Source organism: Amphiprion ocellaris, chromosome 12 (assembly GCF_022539595.1).
Source record: "Amphiprion ocellaris isolate individual 3 ecotype Okinawa chromosome 12, ASM2253959v1, whole genome shotgun sequence".
Classification (NCBI taxonomy): domain Eukaryota; kingdom Metazoa; phylum Chordata; class Actinopteri; family Pomacentridae; genus Amphiprion; species Amphiprion ocellaris.
Genome location: NC_072777.1, coordinates 5056413 through 5070614, shown reverse-complemented (window position 1 = coordinate 5070614; position 14202 = coordinate 5056413). Strand labels below are relative to the sequence as shown.

The following is a 14202-nucleotide window of genomic DNA, read 5'->3' as shown; positions in this document are numbered from 1 at the left end:
GGAAGGTCAGAACTGACACAAGGACCAAGTGATGAGATTTTGGCAGGGACCACTGTATTTATGCTTGGAGATTGCTGTTAATGTTGCAGTACAGTTTCAAAGACTACCATATAAACACCAATATTGTACAAAACACATTTATTATGACAGTATTAGTATATTATACAAATAAGAGGATACACTCACTGTATAAAAATACAACATTTCGATGCATTCCAGTGTTCTGGGCATCCTAAATCATTTATCAAAGCAGAATGTCATTGTATAACTCTTTATGTAGTCAATTTCATCTATACCTCTCAGTCCTGTGTTTTGATGTTAAGTACACTAAAAAAAACCTGTCCTTTGGCAGTTTAAAACAATAATCAGAGGACAAAGTGAGTTGTAATCCTATAATATAAAGTTTTGCCCATAAGTTTACATACCCTTGTAATAATTTGTGAAATATTGTCCTTTTTTAAAATTAGAAAATATGTTTGATCATGGAAAAAAAAAATTTCATTTACGGTTAGCAGTCAGACAAAAGCTATTTATTGTCATGCAATTGTATTTGCTGTGATCATTCATGTTTTTATTAAGGATTCTGCCAGGGTATGTAAACTTATGAGCACAAATACATGAGGTATGTTGCAGTTGTAACAGTTTAATCTGTTAGACCGAGTCACCAACAAAGACAACAGGTACAAAACCGGCAGAATGATGCTGCAAAATGGTGAAACAGTTTTCATCTCAGATTACTATGAAACTTTGTTAAATTCTTTAAGATATCTGGAAAAATGTTCAGTACCAGCTGCTGTTTTTTTAGTTTCGATAAAACTGACTGTGTCAAACCATCTAAGAACTAAACTGTATGTACACGTAAGAATACATTTGCTGTAAATAGAAAACACAAGTTGCCCAGTGACAAACACTCGGATGCTGAATTGTACAGCTGTCGTCAGAAGGATAGACAACGTCTGGAAGCAGTACAAGATAAGACACAAAGGTTCATTAGTTACAGGAACATTATGCGACTTTCCCTGCCCACATCAGAGTGAAGAGCTGCTGCTTTCACGCCGTCTGACTCCTCGCAGAAGGTTTGGGCTCCAGTGAGGTAAAGTGAAGCAGCAGATCAAAGCCTGGTTTTAACTCCTCGCTTTGACCTGAGCTTCAGCAGAAATGCACATATCAGGTGTAAAGAAATGTAAGAGAAAAATACAAACTATACTAATATCTTTTTTTAAAAAAAAAAAAAAACATGGTTCTATGCTTTTTATAGTATAAAACGACATAAAGAAAAGCTTATAAAGTAGTTGTGTATCTGCAGTGGAGCTGTGGAGTGGCCCACCTTGTTTTGTACACTCTAAAAAGTAATTCTAGGGACCTGTTGCAAGAAAACAAAAAATGTGATTTACTGATTGAGATAAACCTTTCAACATTACTTCTATGGGTTTTGTTTACATAATAATATTGGTAATTGAATCAACTTAATATTGTGTTAAACTTAAATTCCTGCATTACTTGATTTAAAACTAAATTCAAGTTGAGGTAGCTCAATAAAATTGACTTCATAATTTCATTAAGGATTTGGAGTCCCCTCCATCATTTTAACATGCCAATTTTGGTTTTGACTGGTAATTAAAAATATCTTAGATAGTAGTGGAAAGGTTACTTCCTCTAACTCAATGTAGTTTGTTGGTTATTAGAAGTTATCACAAATCGATCGGTAACAGGTCGATGCAAGCTGTTGCATTAGCTTTTATTTGCTCTGCCCAAGCGTTATTTTTTAGTGTTTTGTGGTTCATGAATGTTGTAGGTCATTAAGACTTTCAGTGTGAAAAAAAAAATACCTGAAGTTTAAGGTTCTTTCTATGTATGTAAATTGGATTAAACACATCTTTATGCTAATTGCTTATGTGTGTTTTTAGTCTCTAATCTGTAAATCTTTTCATGCCCATACTAATTGCAAATTTAAGCCAGATTAAGATCAAAAATATCCTGTGTGTGGATGATAAAACTGACAAGTTGTTATCTACAGACACAGCGTAGCTTAATGGTAATCCTTCATTTCTAGCTGTGTGGGCAGATATTTAAACTTCTGCTTTGTTCTTTGAGTGATCAGCATGAGCCAAGCTCTCCTCGTTCTCGTCCTCTTCCTCAGGAACCTGGAAAACATGCAATATAAATTATCTGTCTGCAGCTTAATGACATAGTCTTAAATGATACGGACAGCAAATAGTTACTGGCTGACATACAGAATTTGCCAACAGTGACTTCCAATGCAATCAAATTTAAAATAAATCTGATCAGTTCAAACCTGTCTGATATAATTTGGATTATATTCGTGGCAGACACCACATCTATCTGATGTAATCCTCAAACCATTCATTTAATAACTTCACCAACACTTGTGATGCTTGACAGTCAGACACTGGAGATAGTATTCATGAGGGATTTCCTACCTCCCAGTAAAGAGAGTCGTCGTAGCAGTTCTGGTCCGGAGGTTGCCCCCAGAACGGCAGCTTCATTATGAAACCTAGAAGAAGAAAATCAATTGTTGTACATTTGCTAAATCACAAGTCCTTTCCTATCGAGTGGTGACCTCCGTGCACAGAAATCTCTCAGTCATGAGTCACATTTCTCTCACCTGTAACAGCACCTCCAACCAAAGCGAAGCCGAGAGATGAAGCCAAGGCGGCAGCTTGCATGACAGGATCACCTCTGAACAGGAGGAGAGACAGGACAGTCAGAGCCGATGTTTAAAGGAAGCATGAAATTACTTTAAAGCCACAAACAATACTCCTGTGTGTGCATATACACTCACTGACCACTTTATTAGGTCCACCTTGCTAGTAAAAGGTTGGACACCCTTTTAACTTCAGAACCGCCTTAATTCTTGGTGTCCTACTTTCAACAAGGTGTTGGAAACTTTCCTCAGAGATTTTGCTCCATATTGACATGATAGCATCACACAGTTGTCACCATACTGAACTGGAACCTTAAACCTGCACTGTTGTCACTTTCTGTGAAAATAACTACCTCTTACAGGTACAATAATAACCACCTCACTTCTGTGTACTTCTGTGAACCACTCACAATATTCACATTATTGCTGCTGCAAAACTGTGTCTTCATAGTGTTTTATGGAAGTTGTTTAGAAGATCTTATAGCGTATATTGTTGGTGCACTTAGGGATGACTTTCTGTAATGACAATAGTGGCTTTGTATTTTCTACTTTCTATTCCAGTTGCTGCAGATTTGTCAGCTGAACATCCATGATGCCAATCTCCCGTTCCACCACATCCCAAAGGTTCTATTGGATAGAGATCTGGTGACTGTGGAGGTCGTTGGAGTACAGAGAACTCATTGTCATGTTCAAGAAACCAGTTTGAGATGATTTGAGCTTTATGACATGGAGCATTATCCTGCTGGAAGTAGCATCAGAAGATGATCCACTGTGGTCATAAAGGGATGGACATGGTTAGCAACAATACTCAGGTAGACTGTGGAGTTTAAACCATGATCAGTTGGTACTAAGGAGCCCAAAGTGTGTCAAGAAAATATCCTCCACACCATTACACCACCATCAGCAGCCTGAACCTTTGATACAAGGCAGGATGGATCCATGCTTTCATGCTGTTTACACCAAATTCTGATCATCTGAATGTTGCAGCTGAAATGGAGACTCATCAGACCAGGCAACGTTTTTCCAATCTTCTATTGTCCACTTTTGGTGAGTCTGTGCCAATTGTAGCCTCAGTTTCCTGTTTTTAGCTGACAGAAGTGGCACCTGGTGTGATCTTCTGCTGCTGTAGTCCATCTCAGAAAATCCCAGCAGATCAGCAGTTTGTGAAATACTCAGACCAACAACCATGCCACATTCAAAGTCACTTAAATCTCCTTTCTTCTCCATTCTGATGCTCGCTTTGAACTTCAGCAAGTTGTCTTGACCACGTCTACATGTCTAAATGCATTGAGTTGCGGCCATGTGATTGGCTGAGTAGCTATTAGTGTTAACAAACAATTGAACAGGTGTACCTAATAAAGTGGCTGGTGAGTGTATGTTAAAATATATAATATTTGTGATGAGTGAGATGGTCCTTACCCCTCTTTCTTCCCCAAAGACACAGCCACAATACCAGCCAGTCCGCCCAGGATGCCAGGCATGCCGTGCAGATTGTGGACACCGCAGGTGTCCTGGATGCCCACGCTGGACGCCAGGATGGGCTACAGAGGAGGCAAAGAAGATGTCTTGTAGCAACTAATCAACTCTTCTTATTTCAAGGTGAAATGGGCATTTAGATTTTACAATTGGGCTTAAAGTTCACCTTCATATCATCAAAATAGTCATGATTCCATCTATATATTTATCATTCTTATCAAGTGTCATTATTTTCATAACTGATCAGTCTGCTCTTTAAACTAATTCATCAGTGTATATGTTCCCATCATCATCTATCCAGATTGAAAAGTGATGTTTTCAGACATCTTATTTTGTCTGACTAGAAAAATATTCAATTTACTATCAGAGAAAAAGCAAGAAAAAATGAAAATACTCTCATTTTAGAAGCCCAACCAAAGATTACTTTGGCTATTAATGCTAAAAATGCAGCACACTTTATTCCCCTGGAAGTCCCTGCACCAGGTCATATCTGTAAAATGCAACCTGCTTGCTGAAGAGAAGCTTGCTGAAGATGCCTCAATCTCACTGTTGTTATGCTGTTACTCACAATCTAATTTTCAGATTTGACTTGTAGGAGGAGAAAAAAAAACATTTTTGCCTTTTTTTCATATCTCACTCTGGTGTGGTGATGAGGACAAAATTCTGTCAAACATCTCTTATTCATAGAACCAGAGGTTGTTCATTTTGGTTTTTTGGGCGCTTAAATCCGTTATTGTTGCACCTCAAAGATGAAGAAGTTTAAATTTAAAACCTTTAATTTAAACTATCACTTTTGATGCCATTTTCGTTTGCTTTTTCTCGACTCACACTCAGGAACTTGAAGCCCAGGGTGGAGATGATGCCAGCGACGAGTCCGATCAGCATGGCCCCAAACGGCCCGATGTTCATGTCGGCACATGTTCCCACGGCGACGCCACCAGCCAGGGTGGCGTTTTGAATGTGCACCTATGGAGGACGAACACACAACAGCAGGTATTTGACTGAATCTGCACGTTTAAAGTCAGGAAATTATAGTTATGGTAAAGTTGCCTCCCTGACCATGTCCAGTTTTCCTTTGTGCTCCACGAGGCTGGAGATGGCGTAGGCAGACAGCACGCAGGCAGCCAGGGAGAGGTAGGTGTTGATCACTGCGGTGAGCTGGGTCAAACCTGGATCAGCGATGGCTGAGTTAAAGCTGGGCCAGAACATCCACAGGAAGACGGTTCCTGTCAAGGAGGGAAGGAAGTTTTTAGTCGCATTCATGTCAAATCACACTGAAAGTTAGTTAGTATTCACACCAAACTTTTACTAAACAAAACTTATGCACAGTTGAGATGTCTGACTTTCTTAAAAGAAGGGCTCACACCGGTCTCAGGACCAGGGCCTCATTTAGAGGGGATTGTGAGGTTGCACACAGAAAAAGAGCCTTCAGACAAAATGCTCCTTCTGTGAAATCCGGTAAGATCTGGAAAAGTCTTTCTCTCTCCATAATGGAATGTTCCACGTTAGCAACCTTCAAAACTCACCTTAAACTGTGGCTGGAAGTGACCATTGACCCTAAACTTCTTTGTGTACTTTTTGTAATGTGCTTCTTTTGTCACCTATTGTCCTATGTTTCACTGTTATGGTTTTTGTTTTTTTTACCTGCTTAGGGACTGTGGATGTAAATTAGCATTCTTGCTATAATCTGGCATATTTACGCCTATTGCTATCTTAATAGACATTCATTAATGTGTGCTGTCTCTATCAAATATTTAAAAAAAGATCAAATTAATTTGTCAACTTAATCGTGGTACATGGTGCATGACTGTTTGTGTCCACTAGATGGCATAAGTTGTGCAAGATGACCCAGAGAGGCAAAGTTGCAGCCAAAGGGAGCAAAGTACTCCTGTAAACACATTTTAGTTAGTTTTATTTCATTCATTGACAAAAGAAAAAAGCAATTCAGTATAATACAAAAAGAAAAGTTTCCAAACTTCTGAATGAAAGGGAACAGAAAGAAGAATTAACTTCTGTAATCTGCCCCTTTATAACAAACAGTAAGTTTAGAATGAGCATTTAAAACAAACAACAAACAAAATGACTCTGTCTGAGAGGTCTGAGTTTTCTCTCATGACAAACACTACGATACTCTTAATAAATTTCTTTGTATTTTAATAATATGCTGGTTTTAATTATGTTTTTAAATCTAGTGTGTGATTTAGATTCTTTAGATTCTTTCTTTAGATTGTTCCATAAATTGCCCCCTTTCACAGAAATGCAACATTCCATTAATTTGGTCCTAAATCTTTATTTTATGAAGATCTATGTTCCTTTTAAGTCATACTTACTTTCTCTTTTTGCAAATCTGTTCTGGACATTAACTGGTAAAGTTACTCTATGAGCTTTATAGATAATTTGCAGAATACTATAATCTACTATGTCGTGAAATTTTAACAATTTTAACTGAAGGAATAGTGGGTTTGTTGGCTCTCTATATTTTTTTCGACTGATTATTCTTATGGCTCTTTTCTGTAAAATGAAAATTGACTGGATGTTTGTCTTACAGGCATTTCCCCAACTTCAACACAGTAGGTCAGATATGGAACAATCAGAATTATACAACATGTACAATGCTTTGTTTCCAACAAATCCTTTACTTTCTATACATGATTAATATATTAAATGAGTTTAAAGTGGAGCTGCATGGTGACGTAGTGGTTAGCACTTTTGCCTTGCAGCGAGAAGATCTCCAGTTTGTGTCCCGGCCTGCTTTCTGCATGGAGTTTGCATGTTCTCCCTGTGCATGTGTGGGTTCTCTCCAGGTACTCCGGCTTCCTCCCACAGTCCAAAAATATGCTGAGGTTAATTGATTATTATAAGTTGCCTGTAGGTGTGAATATGAGTGTGATTGTCTCTATATGTAGCCCTGTGATAGACTGGCGACTTGTCCAGGCCTTTTCCCTAAGCCAGTTGGGATAGGCACCCCCCGCGACCATGATTTAGCGGTGTATAGATAATGGATGGATAGTTTGAAGTGTCGCTGTCTCTTACCAATCATAGCAAACAGATCAGAGTGATAAACCGATCCCTCGTTCTCATGCCCGTTTCTTAAACCCGGTCGGTAAAGGACACGAGCCACTGCCAGGCCGAAGTAAGCTCCGTAAGCGTGGATGATCATCGATGCTCCGACATCATTAGCCTGTTAAAGTGTTGGATAGATTTCTGTGAGCACTTTGTAATTTACTTCATCTTGAGCCTTGTGTGCATGTGTCCCTGTAAAACTCACCTCTAGAACCGTAGCCACCAGATGCTCGTTGATGGAGAAGATGGTGATCTCCAGTATGGTCATGATGAGGAGCTGCACAGGGCTGGTTTTACCCAGAACGGCACCAAAGGAGATCAGGACTGTAGCTGTGCTGAAGTCTGCGTTGATTATTCTGCAAGAGAGGGAAGAAAACAAGTCATGAGGAGAATCAAAATAACCCAGAACATAGAGTGATCTATCAGAGCTCCTCAGCACCGAACAGGACAAGTTGTTCAGCATCAAATAAGTGGTGACGTACACTACGGTGCAAGTTTTAGCATGTTTTGGGCCGTAAACACCACACAGTGCCATCAGAGAGGTGTCTGATCAGTCCTAAATTTATTCTGCACCTTGACAACATGCAGCCAGATTAAAAAAAAAGAAATATCTTCAGTGACAAGAAGAACAAACCAATATTTTTTTTTAAAACCGTCCATGACAGTTCTGTGTATTTAACTCCATGAAAACCATCAGTAAAATCAGTCTTACTTGAAGATGTTGATTTTGATTTTGCCATCAACCAGATGCCAGACGCCCTGCATGAGGAGGCCCCACTGCAGGCCGAAGGCAGCCAGCAGCAAGTTGATGCCCACGCTGCTGAAGCCGTATCTCTTGAGGAACGTCATCAGGAACCCGAAGCCGATGAAGATCATGACGTGGACGTCTTGAAACACTGCGGACGTGAGAAGAGAGGTCAATTCTGCCGCAGATTCATTGACAGGGTGCATCTTTGCTGTGACAGACTCACTTCAATGTGGACGTGAACTTAAATCAGATAAAACACAAAGTCTGCCTAAAATCAAAAGCTCATTTATTTGCTCTGATTCACAATGATGTTCTTCTGACTTTGTAGTTTAAATGATTTATTGAGCAGTCGGTGAACTTCACAGGAGTCATTTCCTTCTACTGGGGCTGTATAGTCGGGCGTGACCTGTTAGCTGGAAAAGCAATTCAATCACACCAGGAATGGCATTCTGGGAGAAATCCCCTGCTGCTCCTGTTGGGTTGTGCTGTTTTTTCTATTAAGTGCATATGATCTTAATAAGTTTAAAATGATGAAGTCTTGGGGGAGGGGACATTTGGCGCACTCATCTCTTTGTGTCAGCTAAGACTTACAAAGACAGCAGTGTTTGAAATTTTCCAGTGACATCCCATGTTTCATGATCCATTTGAGGTGTTTTCACTGTATTCTCAAAAGTAAGAACACAAAAAACTGCGAGATCTTTAAGAGGAGTTGAGGCAGGGTGTTTTTGGAGGGAATTACGTAGAACTGGACGTTCCTTCAGACGATCGTTATCATGACGGGACGTGCGACTCCTATTTCCTAAACACCTTTAAGCTTGATATGATGAACTTCTCATGTGGAAAAGATATCAAGGTGGAGATGTGGACAGGCTGGGAAACAATAGACTTCATTTCCTTAGTTTATAATGAGCATGTAGCTGTTCTCCGGCCAGGACACACCTTCTTTTGCTATTGAAAAGGCAGTAAGGCTTATATCTAAGCCTGCTATCTACAGTCTTAAAGAAACACTTTTGTGACCTAAGAAGTGTTTTTATTCGGTTTCTTTTTATGCGAGTTGTCAGTTATCCTGTCTGAGTGAAGACAGTGAAAAGATCTGCCCAGTAGCACCTCTAAAGTTCTCTAATTGAAATGCTACATCTCGTTCGCTACAGTCTAGCCTTCTCTGTGAAGTTGCCAGACAATCAGATAAAGTTCCAGGAAGTTATTGCACTCAGTCAAGAAACAATTTGGCAACATGTTGTTTTTGCGTTTACATAAAAGCTGTTAAACATTGAGCGAATCTGGTTTTTGCTAACTTTGAAGACAGTCAAACTAGCTGTCTAAGTTTAGTGTTGCACGCTGTAGAATGGTCTGCCTGCACCTCATTTTCATTCTGCTAGTAAAACAGTCTGCCTTGTTTGTATTCCTTTAAATCAATCATAATTCTATTGTGCGGAGCTAGGCAAAGAATGTACTAGCAGTGCCACCTCAAAGCGGTGGAATTGTTTTGGTGGAACATTTGCGTGCAGAGAGGTGAAAACTGTCATTAAGATGTATAATTCCCTGAAGAAAAAGTACCGGAGATGGTTGTTTCCTGTAGTGAAGTGGAGTTTGGAAACGGTAACACCCAGATAGTGGAGGCCAGTTGCAGGTTTTTAACCACAATCTACACTAACGTCCAAAAGTTTGGGGTCATCCAGACAATTTCATGTTTTCCATGAAAACGCACACTTCTATTCATGTACTAACATACCTGCACAAGGGTTTTCTAGTCATCAATGAGCCTTTCAACACCATTAGCTAACACAATGTAGCATTAGAACACAGGAGTGATGGTTGCTGGAAATGTTCCTCTGTACCTCTATGGAGATATTCCATTAAAAATCAGCTGTTTCCAGCTAGAATAGTCATTTACCACATTAACAATGTCTACACTGGATTTCTGATTCATTTAATGTTATCTTCACTGAAAAAAATGATTTTCTTTCAAAAATAAGAACATTTCTATGTGACCTCAAACTTTTGAACGGTAGTGTACATCCACTGGGTCAGACAATGGTAAGCTAAGCTAAACTAAGCTAGCCATTTCCTAGCACTGGGACACTATTTTGTTTTACGTGCTACGTTATTATTAACATCATTCAAATTTCATGCAAGCACCTAAAAGATAATGACGAGGGTGATTAAATTCATCCACACAATTTCATAAACCATTAAACATATAGAATGTGTCAGCACCTTTTCGGTAAACACCCAATTCACTTTTGTGAGGAAACTCTATGTGTGAGTTGATTGCTGTGTGATCTGAAATGCTCAAAACTATTAACTTGGAATGAGTGTTGCCAAAATAATCAGACTTGAACACCTCGCCGTGATTCAGTTAGATTAAGTTGAAAGGGAAGATAAGAAGTCGACCGAAACAAAAACATGGAGAGTATTTTGATGTTAAAAAAGTGTAAATGAAATGAACAAAATAAAATTGGACAAAGAAATCTGATTGATGTCGGGTTTTATAAGAAGAAAACTAAAAACGGGTGGTCAGTTTTTTTGTCTCCCCCTTTCACTTTATTATTACGTTTCATAATCCTTTCAAAAGACAACTAAGAATTGAGAAAGAAGAGAAAATCAGTAATAAGTAGTAATAATAATTAGTATTAGTGATCAACATTTCATCCATGGAGCTGTTTTTAGGGAAACCGGCCACTCTCCATCTCCCAGCTGGGTGACTCAGACCCGCTTCCCTCGTAGTGAGCAGTGCATTGAGGATGGGGATGAGATAAAGTTGGAAAGCAGCCACGGTGACTGGCACCACTCCCAAATATTAGGTAATCTTCTGAAGAACTGGGTGAGCCAAGACAAGAGAGAATCCCTCTGCTACTGTAGTGTCTACTGTAGAGACATGATGCAACCGGCGCACACAGATAAATTAAGTTTTTCAGATGCTGGAGCAACAAATTTCCTCTGCTCTGATGTTTTCTTTTTGGATACGAGCCCCTCTTTAGGATGAAATTACTCAAGAGTCATAATTAGAACCTCCTGCAGTGTTTTGTCAGACTAGACAGCCAGACTTTGCTCTGGTCACTTACATTTAAAGATTTTTCTTACTGATTTGTTCCGCGGTGATAAAGCTGTTAGAACTTTTACTCGCTCAAGTGCACATTACTCTGCTTATTTGTCTTGCTTTGATCCTACAATTACAGATGTCTGGTATGCATTAGATAGTGGATCGCTGCACGCAACTGCATACCTCCTGCTTTTTTCACATTTTCAATAGTCATGGATATTCAAGATAGCTTGCTAACAAAAGCCATTTACAGACATTTGTCTCTTAACACTTTGTAATGGGAGTTTTGGCTCCTCTGATAAATCTTTTGCCCATATATTCTCAATTTTTGATGAGCGAAAATGTAGTTTTAAGCAGTTTTTATAACAACTTTTCATTCGAACTACATTATTGTTTAAAGCAGGATCTTTAAATTAGCTCTTATCCAGTATAAGTGCAACAGAAATTAAAATGATGAAGTTTGGTAAACTGCTTTTATGCCAGAATGTGGCTAAAATGTTGCATCTGAAGTGGGAGATAGTCGCAGCTTTAATGTTGAGCTAATCTCTTCTGGCCATACCGACGTCCTACTTTCTTTACGTCACATTTTAAATGGTCATGGATATTCAGGATAGCTCGCTAACAAAAGCCATTTTCAGACATTTGTCTCTTAGCATTTTATAAATGTGAGTTTTGGCACCTCTGATAAATTTTGCCCGTATATTCTCTATTTTTGATGAGCGAAAATATAATTTTAGGCTGTTTTTATAACAACTTTTCCTGCAAAGTACATTATTGTTTCAAGCAAGATCTTTAAATTAGCTCAAGTGCAAAAGAAATTAAAATAATGAAGTTTTATAAACTGCTTTTATGCCAGAATGTGGCTAAAACATTGCATCTGCAGTGGGAGATAGTCGCAGCCTTAATATTGAGCTAATCTCTATTGGTCATAACTGCCTCGCCCAGTCATGAGCAGAAATCCACACAGTGAATGTCAGTTAAAGGCTGTGGTTATCTTAACGCAGATAAAGATGCCACCCAACCGTAGAAACCTCAGTAAACACTTGCTTAAAATACCAAAACTTAAACAACACCACTTTGGGAATTGTGCTTTTAAATTCCACACTATACTGCATTTTTCTGCATCAACGACCATCTGTCCTTGGCCTTTATTACCTCTTTTGGACACAGTAATTCAAATCACATGTGACCTCCTCTGTATGAGATCTGACACTTTTCCCCACAGGATCTTCTTGACTTCTTAGTTGCATGTGTTTGAATAGATTCTGCGACAGATAAGAAAGCAGCCCCATGACTCCTCTTATTGCACTCAGCAGACCTGCTCTGAAAACAAGCCCCCAAACTCTTCTATTTCTGCTTGCAAGTAATTGGAAAATTACACCCAGCAAACAGGATTCACATTACTCCATCGAGAGAAGGCAGGATTTTCAGATCACTCAACACCTCAGAGGTAAAAAAAAATAGAACCGAAGCTTTGACATTACATAGAAATAACCTTGATTTTAGTATTTTTACGCTAAAAACCACCCTGAGTCAACAAACCAATCGAAATGTCACAGATGTATTCTTAGTTTTCAGGGTGAATTTTTGCAAATTAACAAGATGCAGCAAAGGCACCAACTTGATTATCAATATTTTATACTTTGTAGAAGTAGTCTAGAGACCAAACATTGAGGCATTTGTCAGCAGAGCATCCTTCAGCATGCAGCCCCAGGTGGACTTACTGGGGTAGAGATCCATAGGCTTCTCCTCATGGTGGGTTTCACTGGAATTGGAGTGTGAGTCGTGCCCGTGACCTTTCCCATCGTCGTAGTCCACAAACACTGCAAACAGGATGATGGTGATAATCTCAAGGATCAAGGCCAAGATGGGGAACTTCAGCCTCATGTTGGTGGCGTACGCAGGCATCCTGAGACCAACTCTGACTTTATCTCTCACACAGTCACTCAGCAACTCTGTCAGTCTGTCCCTCCCTATCTGGCTTTTTTAAGGGCAGTGCTGTGTGAAAGGAGGGAAGAAAGCAGCGCCTGGTTTTAAACCGATGCAGGTTTCGCGGTGACCAATGACGGGGCAGATAGCTGGGGCCTCGGTGGTCGACACCCCCCTACATGCTCACCAGGGATGGGTTTCCTCGGAGGGGACAAAGCAAAAGATAAACATAATGACACCCGGCCAGTGAGTGGACATGAGAGGAAGACTTAATGACTGCCTCTTCCCACTCATTCTTCACTGTCAAAGTTGTGTTTGTTGACTTGTTAGCTTAACTTCAGACTGATCCTTTAATATCTTGGACTGTAGAAGCAAAACATAGAGAGGGATTCGTATTATTTACATCTGTAAATATAAATTGGCTTCCACTGTCTTTGCTGAATATTGTTACTGTTTATTAACGAAGATGACTGTTCCTTTGGTATTTAACAATTCTGCTGTTTGGTTGACTGACACACCTGCAGGTTCGGATACATTATGTGTTAAATTACTACCAGAAATCCTGTATTCAAGGGAAACTATAGTCACAAAAAAATATATCCAAAGTACTGCTCTCTTAGGGCAAATTGACTTAAAAAAAAAAAATAATAGAAAAGACATTATTTGAAGGAGTTAGAAGCAGAGTGGTCTAACCCAGAAAAAATCCCAACTGAGTTTCATATCATTTCTGGCATATTTTATGGTCTAGATTTTATTGGCAAAGTGGTCTAACTCACAACCCCAATACACAAAACTTTGAACCCATTTTCCCCAAAAACTACAGAAAGTAGGTTAGACCACTCTGCTTCCAAGCCTTTCATTTGATTGTAAGTAATTCGTTCTCATACAATGATAATAACATACATTTTATTTTGCCTTTACCAGAAACATTCACACATCACACCAGCTGGATACAAATAAAGCCAAATAAAAACAAAACAAGACAAGAAATATGAGATTAGAATAAAAATAAAAGTAAAGACAATAATAACAACTGTGTATACCTTTGACATGTACAGATATGCCATGATGGATAATTGTACCCACATTGTATGAACACATGGTGAGAATTGACCATAAGAAGTAATAACAAGTAATATTGTTACATTATGTTATCGCACTTGATCATTTTAGTTATTTGGTTAGGTAGAATGAATTGTCTGCATACACTCACTGACCACGTTATTAGGTGCACCTGTTCAATTGCAATGTTATTTAAAATAATACTTAAGACAACTA

General features: G+C 39.0%; 1 protein-coding gene across 1 annotated transcript; it reads right to left on the bottom strand.

Annotated features, from left to right (window-relative positions):
- Nucleotides 1-121: 121 nt before the first annotated feature.
- Nucleotides 122-13000, bottom strand: rhag (Rh associated glycoprotein). The gene is made up of 10 exons (XM_023296986.3): nucleotides 12720-13000; nucleotides 7917-8100; nucleotides 7410-7560; nucleotides 7175-7322; nucleotides 5201-5367; nucleotides 4970-5107; nucleotides 4085-4206; nucleotides 2627-2700; nucleotides 2442-2515; nucleotides 122-2144 (listed from the first exon to the last, which is right to left on the bottom strand). The coding sequence occupies exons 1-10, from the start codon at nucleotides 12901-12903 to the stop codon at nucleotides 2070-2072; spliced, it is 1317 nt and encodes a 438-aa protein (XP_023152754.1). The 5' UTR covers nucleotides 12904-13000; the 3' UTR covers nucleotides 122-2069.
- Nucleotides 13001-14202: the final 1202 nt, after the last annotated feature.